We start from the raw sequence: 18,545 nt of genomic DNA, 5'->3' as shown, positions 1-18,545 counted from the left end.
CGCGGCCGGCTGCGACAGAGCCTCTACTCGAACCAGGATCTCTAGTGGCACAGCTAGCACTGCGATGCAGTGCCTTAGACCACTGCGCCACTCGGGAGTCGATCTCAGTTCGTTACCTGTATAAAAGACACCTGGGAGCCAGAAATCTTTCTGATTGAGAGGGGATCAAATACTTATTTCCCTCATTAAAATGCAAATCAATTTATAACATTTTTGACATGCGTTTTTCTGGATTTTTTTGTTGTTATTCTGTCTCTCACTGTTCAAATAAACCTACCATTTAAAATTATAGACTGATCATGTCTTTGTCAGCGGGCAAACGTACAAAATCAGCAGGGGATCAAATACTTTTTTCCCTCACTGTAGCTCAGTTTTTGGCCAGCTCCAAAATAACAATCCCACAATTTCAACCAGTGTTATAACTGTTTATTACAGATTCATAAACTATCAGTACATTAATAATGAACAGTTTATAAACTCAGTTTATGAACTACTTAACTATTTGTAAATCCTTTTCATTAACAGCTATACAAATGTTATCAAAATATGCTTTAATACATTTTGATTGTGAAGTGTGGATTGTTACAAAATGGGATGATACACTTTGTTGTCATTCTGTATGATGTTGATAGCTGAAAGACCACGTGTTTCCAAAATGCATAGGAGCGTGAAATATTTTTCATTTCGCGTCATGTTGCGCTTACTGGATCTTCGACGTCATAATCGCTTCTTTTTTTTTCAGTCCAACTATAAACTGCAAAGTTGCTGGACGAGCACACTCGTGTTGTAAAGCTCTTGCCTAGCTGCCTAAACACAAGAAGCCTGTTTTGACCGACGCAACAACGGTTGAAAGATGAGACTCGCACCTTTGTTGTGTCTTTTCAGTTTTATTTGGTTGGCTGACTGTGCACCACCGACATGCTATTCCCGAGTGCTCGGCTTGAGCAAGGAAATAATGGAACTTTTGGAAAAAGTACACAATTATCATCGCACGGTGAGCTATTTCAAAAGCATTATTGATTTGATAAAACCGTTATATTTTCTAATGTATCCAAGTGATTTCTAATTTTAACTTTTTCTGTTGCAGAAAACATGCGTTGAGATTCTGCCCAAGATGTTTCTGGATGTGCACGTGAGTTGGTATAGTACAACACCATCCCATTGATGTGAACTAAAGGTTGATTCTCAAACGTCAGTATTTAACAAAAGGTTGACAGAGTGAACCTGAATCTGATTTGATGTCGCATTGGGTTATGTTGCATAAACAGTAATGAGTTGGTAATGCAATATGCACGTTTGATGTAGATTAGAAGATGCACGCATTCTATAATGTGATTGGATGCCAATATCAAAGCTTAAAAATATAACTTGCCACTCGATTTAAATTCATATAAAAACATTGTTGTACCCCAGTAACTGAACCTGTTTATGTGAAACCTTTGATTCAAAATATTATAATATTCATTGAGCTATAGGTTTTACAATGCCATTATTATTTCCCTATAGAATTCGTGCATCATTACCAAGCTCCGTGACTTTCTTTATGTCATGGAGAACCTGCCTACGCACTACTGCAGAGAGCGACCCAGGATCATGTTGTTGAAGCGCAAAGTCACCAACCTGTACACAATCATCAACAGAATCTGTTATCGGGTATGTCTGCTAAGCTCTGCAGAGGAATGAACCATACTGTCTCTCTCATAGCCAGAATTTAATTTTTTCAAATAAAAAAAGTATGTCATAGCCTACTCTGGATGTGGTGCAGGGAATTACTAGCCTGGTTCCAGATCAGTTTGTGCTGTCTTGCCAACCCTTACAATGACAATGACCATTTCTGGTGATTGCTTCTATAGTTTATTATCTGTCGACATTTCAGTCAGCTTTGCTCAGCCACATTCTGCAGTTGGAGATGTTGTGTATGCCTAAGTGTGACTGTTTGACCTCCCCACAGGACCTAGTGTATTTTACAGATGACTGTGAGGCCATTGAGACTGGCCAGAGTACCCCTCACTACAGAGAGGACAGGCTCCAGCTGCTGGTGGAAGAGAAGAGATGAGCCCATCCAGAGACAAACACACATGCACGCTTGCACGTGCACACACAGCACACACACAGGAATAGAATTGTGAGGGCATGTAAACTCTGTTTAACTCACAAACACACACATACATACATAGCATCATACACAACTGTAGCTAAAAAACATGTCAACTCTGTTTTAATTTCTAACCTTTAGGCCTAAAGATTTAATGTTTTTGTCCAAGTGAGGTCTCATGTTAGATGGCATGTGTCTATGGTTACATTCCACCAAACGGTGGAGAACTTTCCACAGGAAATGTGCTGAATACCAGCCATTCCAATGAAAACGTTTTACCAGAATAAACCAAAATGTTTGTGAGCCTCGCTTACCGCTTCTTATCTACCACACCGCTCGAAAAGGCATGCCTTATTTATCCAAATATGTTGTATGTTTCCATAACCCTTCATACTACTAAGCTGACTTAAAGCTCACACATACTGAGTTCCCAGCCCATACACCCCTGAGAAAAGATTGATTACCTCATGCTTGTTGTTTGATTGTATGAATAGGCCTAGTCTTTAACCTAAACTCTAGTAATGTATCTTGTTCTGATGTAGGCTATGCTTAGTCATGATTGCGTTTTCTATGCAATTTGTACAGTAGGCTATATCGTGCCTTGCAAAAGTATTCATCCCCCTTGGCGTTTTTCCTATTTTGTTGCATTACAACCTGTAATTTAAATACATTTTAATTCCAGGTTGTAAGGCAACAAAATAGGAAAAATGCCAATGGGGGTGAATACTTTCGCAAGCCACTGTACGCATGTGTATTAGTTATATGTATGTAATAAAACTAAAACATGTTGGTGCGTGTGAGCTTTCAAATGTGTTGTGTGAGTAGCAAGCACAATTGCAATTGATAGCAACCATTCGCTAGCATGTCTCAACTTTACCTGTTGTGCTTGCCTGTAAATATTGGTTGTTTTGCCAATCGGACAATGTTTCTCTGACTGTTAGGATTCAGACAAACTTAATGTTTCTCGCAGAGATGAAGTCAAGCCTCTAGAGGCCCAGACCCATGCTATAGATGAGACCAAGACAGTTGTCACGCCTAGTTAGTTACAATAATCTTGATAAGAGATGGTACTCAGTGGTGTATCTTGACCACATGGGTTGAGAGACTACAAAAACTATGCTCTTGTCCATGACTAAGGCTCAGACCGAGACATTGTGTTCCAAGATCCTTACCCTGTGTATCGAAACGAGGTCCCAGACCCTTACCCTGTGTATCGAAACGAGGTCCCAGACCCTTACCCTGTGTATCGAAATGATGTCTAAGACTAGACATTGTGTGCCAAGAACACGAGATCAAGACTTCACTTCTGTTTTCTCTTGCAAAACTTTGTCAAGAGAAACCAGTCTGATAAACTTTGATGTTCTTGTGATACTAACCCCTTAAACACCCAAAATGTGTTGAACAGAAACCACCAAATGATGAACTCTATCTAATAAGCTATTATACTGCTTTACTGCAATACTGGTGCAGGATTTTGCCACTCTATTTGTGACATACAAACCATATTCTCTTGGTCATCCTCTGTCTTGCTAGCCCCTTAATCTAGGTGATTGTGTTTCCACACCTCCTTGAGATCTGCTGTAGAGTCTTTATTATCCCCAGGGGGCTATTCATTTAGCAGCACGTAGTAAAAACACATTGAACACATGACAATAAATATACACCAAAACAATACATACAGAGCTTACTAGAGCTTATTGAGAAAGCTGATAGCAGCTGGCATGAAGGAGAGTTTAGCCTGTATCTACGCTCTGAGGGAAGCAATATACTGTATGTTCATCAAACAAGGGATGCTGGGAGTCCATCAGAATGGATCACGCCTTACATATGACTTGTGTCTGACACAGTTGAGAAAGGTCAATTAAGTAACATTTACAACACCTACAGTGAGGGAAAAAGGTATTTGATCCCCTGCTGATTTTGTACGTTTGCCCACTGACAAAGACATGATCAGTCTATATTTTTAATGGTAGGTTTATTTGAACAGTGAGAGACAGAATAACAACAAAAAAATCCAGAAAACGCATGTCAAAAATGTTATAAATTGATTTGCATTTTAATGAAGGAAATAAGTATTTGACCCCTCTGCAAAACATGACTTAGTACTTGGTGGCAAAACCCTTGTTGGCAATCACAGAGGTCAGACGTTTCTTGTAGTTGGCCACCAGGTTTGCACACATCTCAGGAGGGATTTTGTCCCACTTCTCTTTGCAGATCTTCTCCAAGTCATTATGGTTTCGAGGCTGACATTTGGCAACTCGAACCTTCAGCTCCCTCCACAGATTTTCTATGGGATTAAGGTCTGGAGACTGGCTAGGCCACTCCAGGACCTTAATGTGCTTCTTCTTGAGCCACTCCTTTGTTGCCTTGGCCGTGTGTTTTGGGTCATTGTCATGCTGGAATACCCATCCACGACCCATCTTCAATGCCCTGGCTGAGGGAAGGAGGTTCTCACCCAAGATTTGACGGTACATGACCCCGTCCATCGTCCCTTTGATGCAGTGAAGTTGTCCTGTCCCCTTAGCAGAAAACCCCCCCAAAGCATTATGTTTCCACCTCCATGTTTGACGGTGGGGATGGTGTTCTTGGGGTCATAGGCAGCATTCCTCCTTCTCCAAACACGGCGAGTTGAGTTGATGGCAAAGAGCTCGATTTTGGTCTCATCTGACCACAACACTTTCACCCAGTGAGATTAGGAGCACTCCCTTTAAGAGTGTGCTGCTAATCTCAGCTCGTTACCTGTATAAAAGACACCAGGGAGACAGAAATCTTTCTGATTGAGAGGGGGTCAAATACTTATTTCCCTCATTAAAATGTAAATCAATTTATAACATTTTTGACATGCGTTTTTCTGGATTTTGTTGTTGTTATTCTGTCTCTCACTGTTCAAATAAACCTACCATTAAAATTATAGACTGATAATTTCTTTGTCAGTGGGCAAACGTACAAAATCCGCAGGGGATCAAATACTTTTTCCCTCACTGTATATGACTTTCTCATAGGGTCCTTACTTACGAAAACCTATACATTTTTTGATAAATGGGTAACATAAATGAATAGGTTTAGTGTAGGAGCACACTGTTAGATAGTACTTATTATAACCACTATGAGTGAACTGATATTGCTTGTCAGCTGTTTCCAATTTCCACTGTATCATATGGACCAGTTTTGTATTACATGTGTTCCAAAGGGAAACTGGGAAAATGTGTGATACTTTTTGACTTGATACTTTAGAAGACGTACATCTGCACATCACTAGGTTTTGAATCCACCAGATATATTTTCAAACAGCTGTGGGATTTGGCAGGGGGCCTCCCCTAAGATACAGTATGTGTCATGGATCCTCCATCTAGTGCAGCTGTAGAAATCAGAAACCATTAAAGGTAGACTCAGCAAAATGACGTTGCCACGAGCAGCACAGCAAATATTGACATGAGCGAGATGCAGGACTTCGCTCTCACACAGTCACACACAGTATCTGTGCATGTATATAGGTTTGCTTTTGGTAGCCAGGGCACCAACATAGTGGAGAAGTTGAGCCTGGCGCTTCAACGCTCTTAGTTGTTTTTTGTGGAAATTGACCCACTATGCCGTCTACTTTCTGCATCTACGTCATATCGCTGAGTCTACCTTTAATTATCAATTTGGTGTTTGCTGGGTGAGAGGGAGTCAAATAACAAGTATTGAGGAAGACTCAAGCTGCACTGTTAAAATTGACGATGGGGAGCTATAGATAATATTATAATTCACACAAAGAGAAATGTATACTTCAAATACAAGGCACCTACTGTTATACAAATGCAATGACTTTCCCAGATCTACAACATATTTTGATTATGCGGCCCCACCCTCTGCTGGGAAGCTGAAGTATTACAGTATTTGACAATGTAATTACAGCGTTACTTGTACTAAACAGAAATAAGAACAACTTAAGTAAAGTCTAACCACAAATCCCTTTGCAGATTAGGTATTTACCTAAATTACTGTTCCCCTAATGATGGGGACCCAAAGTTGGGTCTTGGGATAGGGCTGTTGGACTAGGTTGTGTCAAGATAGATGGCCTTTTTGTTTATCTAGTCTGGGTTACAACATTTGAAAGGTTTGCCGCCTTTTCCTCTTCTCATTTGTACATCATCAGCCTCTCATTCACTATGACTTTCTGTTTCATCTATGTGACAACCAAATTGTTGGCCAGTGTTTCTCAAGGGACCCTAATCAGGGTGGGACAGGTAGAAATGTATAGAAACACCCCCTGACCTATTCAGCTGAGTCTGAATGTCCTGTGTAGTGTATGCTGTGTTGTTGCTGCACAAGTGTAGGAGGGCAACCATTTTCTGACCATGCTGTTTGAGAAGAAATGTATGTGTTGAGTTTGGTTATCAGTGTTTATGTTTGACAACAATGTTTGCAAATGTTTTTGTATGCCACTACAGTAATTCCTTTTTGTTTCCAGTTTTTTTCAGATGGTTTGTGTTTGGAGAGGCTTTGACAGTCCAAGGTGACCATCACGTATTTCACTGTTTATGTTTAAATGCAGTGGCTATATTCCAGTCTGCTTTTAAGGGGCACTCTGCGATTGCTATATCAATTTTCTTTTACTTTTACATTCATGATTTATACCCATTGATTCTTGAAGAATATAACTTATAAATGACCAATGAGCTTAGTTCAATTGTCTTTCCTCATCAGAACCCAAAACAAAGTAATTGTAAACCAATACTGTATAGCCTCAAAACATGGTTGCTTAGTCCTTGCATTATAGCTCTTTCTATGAATTTGAGAGTGGTATAACATTTATCCAGTTCCACCCCTTAGCTTTTTACTAAGTCAGGGGTGAGGTTTCCTGCTTTGTTATTGTTTGAATTGCAGATTGCCCCTTTAAAGGAAGAAACCTTAAACCAGAGACAATGTAGTTGAAGTAGTGTGTTACAGTAATGTAAAAGATGCAATGTAGAAAAAAAAACTGGCCGAAAATGTTAGGTTTCTAAAATGCATTGTAATAGAATGAAATTAAGTTTAATTAGGGAAACATGCAACCTTGTTAAAAAATATAATTCCTCTTTAACCGTCCGCATGTGGCTTGTTTGGAGGTCCAATGCCCTCCTATTTATATAGCATAATTGCAATGCTGATTGATAATCATTACAGGGTAACATATTTGCCTTATCCAACTTTTGTGTGTCTTTATGCCAAAAAGCAAACAAACACTCACGCATCAGGAGGTCAGGGGGTCAAATTATGTTCTGTGACATTGCACTAAAACAATGCAAAGTGCCACGTTGTAAAGCTCAGTAATTTTGCCAAAGGGTGGCAGAAATCATTCTCTGGTTTGCTGAATTAAATTGGCCTGTAAAGGAAAGATCAGACACTTGTTTGTTTATATTAAGGGCTTGCTGAAGCAGTATTTATGTGTGTTTTAATGGTTTTATTTATGAGGGTTTCAGGCAATTTTCCATCACATTTACAATGCTAGTGTCTTAAAACAAACACTGCCTCATTAGTTCACATAAGAAAATATTTCCCTTTATATTTTCTAACTGACTGGCAAGCAATCGTAATTATACCTCTGACAAATTTGGCCTCAAAACAGATTTGTATTTAATTGTATTCCACCCTCTTCGAGTTGAGCAGAACGCCTAATTACATTCAATGTCTGATAAAGGCTTTGCCCCTCTTGTCATTGGCATTACGTAGTTTGCACACTTTGCAACATTTGTATGCAGCTTTTAACATGAGTTAAAACCATGATTTAACAAAATGCCATTTGAGGAGGTGTGGTTTCCCATTCTCTTCACCATTCCAAATGGGGGACGGAACATCTGTGATGTGGAACTCAGACAAGTCAGACCTAAACTGTTCTAACCACCAAACTGTTATTCTTCTTCTTCTTCTTCGGGATTGGGTTGGCGGATCGCATCCAACTTAAAGGTGCATACACAACCTAATGTACTGAAGTGTGAAGCCAGGCACGGCCTACCTACATTAAATTATCTTCATTGTTCCTAAAATAAATGAAAAGAAATTGCACCACCAACTAACCCTACACCGATATACCACAATTTCATAGACAATATAAATCACCACCCAATTAACTCTTCTGCGGTTAAATCTCATACATCTCATAGTTCTCTGCAGTTGCCACCAACACTCATTAAAAACCCACTACCCCATTCCACTACTTTGACCCTATTTGCTCCTTCCCATGCCAACAGCCTGGGAGGACGGACACCACCCCTCAACACACCCTGTAACTCTTCTGAAGTCAAATCTCATATACACTTCTCTGCAGCTGCCACCACAACGATGCAAGCAGTAGAATCAGATTTTTTTTTTAAACAGATACAAATATACCTTATGGAACAGCGGGGACTGTGAAGAGACACACACACAGGAACAGACACACTGATATGCACACAAGCGCTAGCACATGCACTCTACACACACGTACATTGTAATATTGTTGTATGGTGGTATTATACTATTTGTATTGTAGATATGTAGTGGTGTAATAATGTTAAATTATGTCCTGTTTTATCTTTTGATTGATATGTAATGTATGTGCCTTAATGCGTTTGGACCACAGGAAGAGTAGCTGCTGCAGCTAAAGGGGATCCCTAATAAATTCAAATATCTATTTTCTGTGATTTACTTTCCATTTCTGCGGTACAGTTGATAACCATTGCTATGAACGCTAAGAAGCCAACCTTACAAAAGCATAACTCACTCATTACCCTATCCCCCTGTCCTGGCACAAATCTACTCCTCACTGGGAACCTCTCAGGATCCCTCACCCTTGACCCATCCTCCTCCACTTTCTTCACTGCCTCAGCATATGACACCCTCTGTACTACTCTGACTGGCCACTTCTGTCTCTCTCGGAACGGACACTTCAGATCACCAGCAACATGAGCACCCCTACAATTGATACACAGAACTTTATCCACCGAAACTACACAATTCTTTGTCCCATGCCCTCCTGCACACTTCCCAAATCTTGGAATCTCCCTCCTACACACTGCTGCAACATGACCATAAACATTGCACCTGAAACAGCGTAGTGGATTCTGCACAAAAGCGTTAATAGGATAACTGATATATCCTAACATGACTTTGTCTGGTAGAGACTGACTCAAAACTCAAATGGACTGACAATGACTCCTCTGTTTCACCACGCTGCCCGTCGCACCAAACGGCGGGCATCAGAAACACCAGGAATTTTCTACTTCAGTTGTTCCACCTCCACACTGAATGGTACCCCAGAAATCACCCCTTTCAATGGTGCCCTATTCCTAAGAGCAAAGCAAGAAACAGATCTTGACCCAAGTTGCGTGACACGGAGCAGCTTCTCCCTCTGGTCAGAAGTAACGCAAACAAATATCACAAGTCTACTACAGGTTACCTTCACTGATTCAACTACACCCAACTCCTTTCTCACCCACCCTGAAACCACCAAATGGATCCGCCAAAAAGCAAGGGGTTCTAACCACTTCTTCTTCTTTGAGGTTTATTGGCAGACTACAGTCGTGGTCAAACGTTTTGAGAATGACACAAGTATTGGTCTTGACAAAGTTTGCTGCTTCAGTGTTATGAGATATTTTTGTCAGATGTTACTATGGTATACTGAAGTATAATTACAAGCATTCCATAAGTGTCAAAGGCTTTTATTGACAATTACATTAAGTTTATGCAAAGAGTCAATATTTGCAGTGTTGACCCTTCTTTTTCAAGACCTCTGCAATCCGCCCTGGCATGCTGTCAATTAACTTCTGGGCCACATCCTGACTGATGGCAGCCCATTCTTGCATAATCAATGCTTGGAGTTTGTCAGAATTTGTGGGTTTTTGTTTGTCCACCCGCCTCTTGAGGATCGACCACAAGTTCTCAATGGGATTAAGGTCTGGGAAGTTTCCTGGCCATGGACCCAACATTTCGATGTTTTGTTCCCCGAGCCACTTAGTTATCACTTTTGCCTTATGGCAAGGTGCTCCATCATGCTGGGAAAGGCATTGGTCGTCACCAAACTGTTCTTGGATGGTTGGGAGAAGTTGCTCTCGGAGGATGTCTTGGTACCATTCTTTATTCATGGCTGTGTTCTTAGGCAAAATTGTGAGTGAGCCCACTCCGTTGGCTGAGAAGCAACCCCACACATGAATGGTCTCAGGATGCTTTACTGTTGGCATGCCACAGGACTGATGGTAGCGCTCACCTTGTCTTCTCCGGAGAAGGTGTTTTCCGGATGCCCCAAACAATCGGAAAGGGGATTCAGCAGAGAAAATGACTTTACCCCAGTCCTCAGCAGTCCAATCCCTGTAACTTTTGCAGAATATCAGTCCCTGATGTTTTTCCTGGAGAGAAGTGGCTTCTTTGCTGCCCTTCTTGACACCAGGCCATCCTCCAAAAGTATTCGCCTCACTGTGCATGCAGATGCACTCACACCTGCCTGCTGCCATCCTGAGCAAGCTCTGCACTGGTGGTGCCCCGATCCCGCAGCTGAATCAACTTTAGGAGACGGTCCTGGCGCTTGCTGGACTTTCTTAGGCGCCCTGACGCCTTCTTCACAACGATTGAACCTCTCTCCTTTAAGTTCGTGATGATCCGATAAATGGTTGATTTAGGTGCAATCTTACTAGCAGCAATATCCTTGCCTGTGAAGCCCTTTTTGTACAAAGCAATGATGACAGCACGTGTTTCCTTGCAGGTAACCATGGTTAACAGAGGAAGAACAATGATTTCAAGAACCACCCTCCTTTTAAAGCTTCCAGTCTGTTATTCTAACTCAATCAGCATGACAGAGTGATCTCCAGCCTTGACCCCGTCAACACTCTCACCTGTGTTAACGAGAGAATCACTGACATGATGGCAGCTGGTCCGTTTGTGGCAGGGCTGAAATGCAGTGGAAATGTTTTTTTGGGATTAAGTTCATTTTCATGGCAGATGTACTTTGCAATTAATTGCAATTCATTTTTGTTTTTCAGGTGTGCATGGGTACTGGTGTTCTCCGTGCCATCTGTGGACAGAAGTAGTAGACCACTTATTTAGCTTGATTATTTTCTATCAATATTTGTGTTCTTTCCTGGATCAGCTGGTGATGGTCTACAATATCACTAGATAACTAGCCTACAGGTAGACACCAATGCACATACAATCCATCCAACAAGTAGGCTATATGTTCATAATACTAGGCCTATAAGGTGACTCCTTCGGACAGAAGAGGTTTAACATTTGGTTAGAACCATTCGATTCTGCAATGGAATAGGCCGACATTGTTTTGGAATTCTGCAATGGAATAGGCCAGCATTATTTTGGATTTGTGTGCCCATGAGAGCTGTTTTCATGGCGAAACAATGAAATGTTACGTATAGGCATAGTTACACTTGCAGTGCATTTTCCGAGATCTCCAAGATCCATGATTTGTACAGGGTTTAAGTTACATTTTCTAATTCAATTGTTAAATGCTTAATAATGACAAATAACACCGTCATAAATGTCAATAATGTAAGGAAAGAAATGTAGTGTTTCATGTCACACGATCTGTGAAGACTCCAAGCATTAACTCATGACTTATGGACAACTCATGAACTATGGTGTAAAACATGTTTTGATTCAACTCATGAATTATATGTGACTGACCGGTTCGATTTGGTCTTATGTAGCAAAATTTGAAATTGTGTTTTTTACATTGGATAAAAGTAGAGACTCAGAACTAGAAAATGGTATGTCATACACTACAGTTGAGAAATAATGGGAAAGTAATTCTGCTTTGAAAGTTGATAAACGTGTAACCTCACTTTTAGAAAATGGCCCTTGAATGTTTTGGTACCTGCTGGAGAGCTCTTCTTTGTCTACACCCATTCAGCATCGTTCACACCCTCTTAAGCTTTAGCCCCACCCATCTTTTTAAGGATTCACATGTGAGGTTATGTACTAAACAACCAAAGATTTCAAGACTAAAGGCTGGTTTATACTACGGGTGTGTTCATACATTTAATCTGGAGTGCCAGAGTGTGCTCTGGGCGTTCGTAAACTCAGAGCGTTGTCAGTTTGTCCGTTCGTAAATTGAGAGCGTTTATCTGTCGGAGTGTTCAGAGCGCACACTGGGTGCTCTGGCCGAGGAGTAGGGTTGAGCCGAGCTTTCTGACCTAACAACAGCAGTCAAGCACCCAAGCTAACTGGCTAACGTTGGCTAGAGAACAGCTCACTGATCATTTTACTCGCCCTAGCAGAGCTGGTTAGGCTATTTGTATGTTATCCAGAGTGTTGTTGACTGCAACTGTGCTGCTTGCAACAATTTAACTACGCTTTTTTGCCAACGTTTACTGACACCGGCCATATTCAACGGGTGTTGAGCGTTGTCGCAGTGACATCATACATTTTCTATTGAAATAGTTACTTGCATAGTGGAGTCTTTTGTTTAGACATGTAGCTAGCTAGCTACACAATGAACCATAATCCCAACTCATAACGTTACTACCCTGCATGAATCTGCAGGTAGCTAACAAACAAGTTTCAATGTTAGCTAGCTAACATTAGGCTAAAACTAGCAATGCAAATGGCTCTGAGATACGAATAATATTTCTACACAGATCATACACGTAACATTAGCTAGCTAGCCAGCCAGCTAACGTTAGCTAGCTAGCTAACAGTACACTTTAACTTGAAATGAAAACGATGTTCTGACAAAATTAGAAAGGTGTAATATCTGAAATTGTAGCTAGCTAGACTATCTTACCCATATACATTGATGGACACTTCTCCCTCTCTGTCACGGATGCCATGGTTGCCCTTAGTTTGAAGATGTAATCTGGAGACAGGTGTTTTATATAACAACCTTCTATATTCTCTTTTCGACTCTGTCTGCATATTTTTCAATCAAACGCCATAATCTTCTCCATCTCCTTAGCTATCATATTCTAATTCCACGGATTTCAAAACTCGGTCATCCAGAAAGTGGAGAGCAACACTTATGCAGTTCTACTAGGTGATATCTTTCAAAAAAGCTGCGTTAGAAAGCATTACCTATGCATACTGACCAGCTCATGCCATAGACAGAAGCGTGCTACATGGCAGACCAATCCGAACTCATCTCTCGGCATGTCCAGCCCACTCATTATCTCAGCCAATCATTGCCAGCGGGAAGGTTGCTGTCTTTTTCCGTGGCTAAACCAACTAGGATCCTAATTTAACAATTGTATTCGTATTTATAGATGGCATACAAGTTTGTTATTAGGGCACATGAAAGTTCACATGTTCCAGAAGGCATTTCTGCCAAAATAACGCATTTTGATTTAAAAATAAGTTTACGTTCAAATGGCGCTCCTGTGAAGTAGTGACGCGCGACATACACCTAGTTTCCTGAAACAAGTCACATATTGAATGTAGGCTACCTGTTCTGCGTGTGTTCATGTGTGTAAAATTGCATCAGCTGAGAGGGTAGACTACCGGCAGTGGTGTAGGCCTAGTGAAGGTTAAACGGAAGTAAACGCTGTTTTCCCACCATTTCAGAAAAATGCATTGAAAGTATAGGTAAAGTTTTTTTTTTATAACGCGACCGGCAATCCAAGTTTACAAGTGGTGTAGTGGTGCCTGGAGAAGTGGCTATACTCCATTTTTGCCACATCTTTTCCAAACGGACCTCCCTGCGAAGGAAAGGCGCCCTGTGTGAAAAGTTCTATGAGAAACAGTGACATATACCCACGTAAAATAATAAATCCCATATTGGTCTTTCACAGTCAGACCAACCCAAGCTGTACTGTGCAGTAGCCTAATAGTAGTCCTACTATTGAAACAGATAAACTGAGTCAGAAATTCACATTTTTCAAGGTTTTCGTTTTCAAAATCAAACTTTTTTTTAAACAGAAAAACAACAAAATTGTATGTCCATACAATGCTTAAACCACATCAGGAGGCGACATTTGTTTGCGGTCTGGGAAAAAGCTAAAACATTTTATTTTGATAGTAGTTACCCTTTAATTCAAGTGTGCAGGCACCTAGCACTATTGCTTGATTAGCATTGTTTCTGTAGCACATGAGATGGAGTTTGCAACAGAAATGGCCACTGGATTGATGCAAATAATCATGATATCATTCTGACAGGTAGGCATAGGCTACTTTAGTTAACATTTAATAGAGAAGGTTTTTGGGAAAGCCTTTCCATCTACCAGAAGACTGTTAGGTCTATCATTAGCATCTCTATGTTTTTTCTGTTCCTTAATAGTTTGAAACCTGGACGTTTTACTTAATATTATGAAGGCATGTCTTACAGACCCATATCCATCCTGCCCTGCCTTTCAAAAGTTTTTGAAAGCCAAGTTAACAAACAGATCACCGACCATTTCGAATCCCACCGTACCTTCTCCGCTATGCAATCCGGTTTCCGAGCTGGTCATGGGTGCACTTCAGCCACGCTCAAGGTCCTAAACGATATTATAACCGCGATCGATAATAGACAGTACTGTGCAGCCGTTTTCATTGACCTGGCCAAGGCTTTCGACTCTGTCAACTACCGCATTCTTATTGGCAGACTAAATAGCCTTGGTTTCTCAAATGACTGCCTCGCCTGGTTCACCAACTACTTCTCTGATAGAGTTCAATGTGTCAAATCGGAGGGCCTGTTGTCTGGACCTATGGCAGTCTCTATGGGGGTGCCACAGGGTTCAATTCTTGGGCCGACTCTTTTCTCTGTGTATATCAATGACGTCGCTCTTGCTGCTGGTGACTCTCAGATCCACCTCTACGCAGACGACACCATTTTGTATACATCTGGCCCTTCATTGGACACTGTGTTAACAAACCTCCAAACGAGCTTCAATGCCATACAACACTCCTTCAGTAGCCTCCAACTGCTCTTAAACACTAGTAAAACTAAATGCATGCTCTTCAACCGAACGCTGCTTGCACCCGCCCACCCGACTAGAATCACTACTCTCGACGGGTCTGACCTAGAGTATGTGGACAACTACAAATACCTAGGTGTCTGGTTAGACTGTAAACTCTCCTTCCAGACTCACATTAAGAATCTCCAATCCAAAGTTAAATCTAGAATCGGTTTCCTATTTCGCAACAAAGCCTCCTTCACTCATGCTGCCAAACATGCCCTCGTAAAACTGACTATCCTACCGATCCTTGACTTCGGCGATGTCATTTACAAAATAGCCTCCAACACTCTACTCAGCAAATTGGATGTAGTCTATCACAGTGCCATCCGTTTTGTCTCCAAAGCCCCATATACTACCCACCACTGTGACCTGTACGCTCTTGTTGGCTGGTCCTCACTACATATTCGTCGCCAAACCCACTGGCTCCAGGCCATCTATAAATCACTGCTAGGCAAATCCCCGCCTTATCTTAGCTCATTGGTCACCATAGCAACACCCACCCGTAGTATGCGCTCCAGCAGGTATATCTCACTGGTCATCCCCAAAGCCAACACCTCCTTTGGCCGCCATTCCTTCCAGTTCTCTGCTGCCAATGACTGGAAGAAATTGCACAAATCTGGAGACACTTATCTCCCTCACTAACTTTAAGCATCAGTTGTCAGAGCACCTTACCGATCACTGCACCTGTACACAGCCCATCTGAAATTAGCCCGCCCAACTACCTCATCCCTATATTGTTATTTATTTTGCTCATTTGTACCCCAGTATCTCTATTTGCACATCATCTCTTGCACATCTATCATTCCAGTGTTAATACTAATTGTAATTATTTTGCACTATAGCCTATTTATTGCCTTGTCTCCATAACTTGCTACATTTGCACACACTGTATATATATTTATTTCTGTTGTATTTTTTTACTTTGTTTTGTTTTACCCCATATGTAACTCTGTGTTGTTGTTTTTATCGCACTGCTTTGCTTTATCTTGGCCAGGTCGCAGTTGTAAATGAGAACTTGTTCTCAACTGGCTTACCTGGTTAAATAAAGGTTAAAAAAAAAAAAAAAAAAAAAAAAATCACTTTGCTTCAAAGTAGCCTACAGCCAAAATCCCACCATAGAAACCTGGAGGCGTTCTCCTGTTCTATTGGGTTTCTTTCAACTTTTTTTAATTGTCTAGCAGCCAAAGGAATTATTGTAATTTGTAATCATATTAGCAACCCATGATAATTGTTGCATCTTTAATTGAGCATGTGTGTTTGGGTGACCATCACGTTTTTCCCGGGACAGTTTCGGTCCCATTTCAGGTGTCCCGACTTTTCAGGCTACAAAGAATTGCAATTTGTCAGGGAGACGCATCACTTCATGTAGGCCTAATCAATAGCAATCGCTGAATGTCATTAGGCATTAGGTTTTTGCTGTTTTGTAACAGATGTCTATTTCCATTCAACAAATGGCAAAAGTATACATGCAGTTTGGATGCTGGAATTATTTTGGAGTGGACAAATTTTTTAAGTGATTTGTTTAACAATCAGATGAAAATATCTTGACTGGTTGAGTTCATGCCACATTTAAAGGTAATACATTTTTACCGTTTAAATTATGTCTTTATTATTAGGCCCATAAAAAAAATCAATAGAGACCCCCGAATGTCATGGTGTAATTCGCACTCTGGCAAGAACCACTGACTCGCTGCATTTTTCTATTATCAAGACACCTGCTGGTTAGGACAGCTCATGAGATGTCCTAAATAAATACCTGTCAAGTTGGTGTGAATCTTATGACTAAAGAGGCTTCATGCATAGCTTTTATTTTTACCCATAAGAGGAGGAGTAAAATGTCTCTATTCTTAGCACTTAACAACCAATGTTCTACTCTGAGAAGCTTTGTGGATATGGGCCCAGAATTCAATCAATCCTGCCATAGTGAATTCCGGTCAGCACTTTCAGAAGTACATTTGATCTGCACAGAAGAATGTCCAGGATGGTGAGAGTTGACACTTGATTAAGAAATAGTCTATCCAGAGCGACTTACAGTTAATGAGTGCATACATTTTTATTTATTTTTTCATACTGGCCCCCCGTGACACAAAGGACACTCCTGACGCCTAGTGGATCCCAGAAGTCATCTCCCAAGAAAACATAGTGTAAAGTATGCACTACTCTAATCTAGTAATCTAGTAATGCTAATGCTGCCTCAGAAAACACCATCAATCTGAACCTCTTCTCACCCGAGTGTTATTTTTTTCTATTTAATCTGAAGACACTTTTGTCTGATGCATAATGTTTGGAAGTGCATATCTAGGCGTGATCTTGACTGAAGGTCCATTACAAGACATGTTCGTGGCTATGGGCAAACTTCGCTATACAGTACAATAACTGTAACCTATAAAACAGTTTTTTATACAAATGCATAAACATGGAGGGAATTTCATTTTCAAATTCCGTTACTTTATGGCTATAATATTTTGACTGTACTTAGGGAAGTGTCTTGAAGGTGTATTCAGTCTGAGTTCTGCGCAACAGACATCATATTTCCATCTGGGAAGGGGACATTTCATGTCATTGCATGTGGCCCTATTCAAATCATATCAAATTGTATTTGTCAAATGCGCCAACTACAACAGATGTAGACTTTACCGTGAAATGCTTACTTACGAGCCCTTCCCAACAATGCAGAGTTAAAAATATGAAAAATAAATGAATACAAAATAGGAATAAAATACACAAGAAGTTACTGCTGCAACTGTTTACTTCTCCCTGCTTGCTTCCAAGTGCACTTCTGCTGTCTGTCTGCGCTCCCAGCGCTGGGCAATCGTTTTTGTGAGCACCGAGGAAGGCATATATCGATGTTCTGGAGACCCGTTCAAACGTCCAAAATCGCCATCTATTTCTAGGGATCAGTCTGAATGTGCTACCAGTTGATTCATTGTTCTCAACAATGAAAATGAAATTCAATGTATTGTAGTAGTAGGTAAGTTATTACCTGTAGACTATATTTACATAGTAGGCCTAATTATGCAGGTACAGTCTACACAATCCATACATTTTACTACACGGTTAGGCAACAAGACCATTTTAAAGATGTTCAAATAAACTAAACTTAACGGGAGGTGTAAACACAATTTAAAAAAATGTACTTGAAAATCCTATGCCCGGAAAAATGGCTTTGGTTTGCACAAACTTCACACAGGTAACAAGAGCATACTGTGCTTTAAAATGCGCTAAAATGTTTGTTTATTAGATGTAGGCTTATTGTCCTTATATTTAAAATATTGTCTAATTCCACGTTAAGTTACGATTTAAATCATGACTAAATGATACAGTGCCTTGCAAAAGTATTTATCCCCCTTGGCATTTTTACTATTTTTTTGCATTAAAACCTGTAATTTAAATGGATTTTCATTTGGATTTCATGTAATGGACATACACAAAATAGTCCAAATTGGTGAAGTGAAATGAAAGAAATTACTTGTTTCAAAAAATTCTTTAAAAATAAATTACGGAAAAGTGGTGCATGCATATGTATTCACCCCCTTTGCTATGAAGCCCCTAAATAAGATCTGGTGCAACCAATT

The 18,545-nt window shown here is 40.5% G+C and overlaps 1 protein-coding gene across 1 annotated transcript; it reads left to right on the top strand.

The window, feature by feature from the left end:
- Positions 1-453: 453 nt before the first annotated feature.
- LOC311133682 (cytokine-like protein 1) lies at positions 454-2,971 on the top strand. Its single transcript, XM_084167215.1, has 4 exons — positions 454-994; positions 1,088-1,132; positions 1,507-1,653; positions 1,952-2,971. The coding sequence occupies exons 1-4, from the start codon at positions 854-856 to the stop codon at positions 2,054-2,056; spliced, it is 438 nt and encodes a 145-aa protein (XP_084023341.1). The 5' UTR covers positions 454-853; the 3' UTR covers positions 2,057-2,971.
- The last annotated feature ends 15,574 nt before the right edge of the window (positions 2,972-18,545 follow it).

This window comes from Coregonus lavaretus, assembly GCF_964263955.1.
Source record: "Coregonus lavaretus genome assembly, chromosome: 8".
NCBI classification, from domain to species: domain Eukaryota; kingdom Metazoa; phylum Chordata; class Actinopteri; order Salmoniformes; family Salmonidae; genus Coregonus; species Coregonus lavaretus.
The sequence above is the reverse complement of the archived record's forward strand: the minus strand, read 5'-3'. Positions and strand labels throughout refer to the sequence as shown.

What these genes read in the sequence shown, in the direction of transcription:
- LOC311133682 (XM_084167215.1), top strand. Translation starts at nt 854, where the DNA reads ATGAGACTCGCACCTTTGTTGTGTCTTTTCAGTTTTATTTGGTTGGCT. An exon ending in TACACAATTATCATCGCACG is followed by an intron (nt 995 to 1,087) that starts GTGAGCTATTTC and finishes TTTCTGTTGCAG; the next exon opens with AAAACATGCGTTGAGATTCT. An exon ending in TCAACAGAATCTGTTATCGG is followed by an intron (nt 1,654 to 1,951) that starts GTATGTCTGCTA and finishes ACCTCCCCACAG; the next exon opens with GACCTAGTGTATTTTACAGA.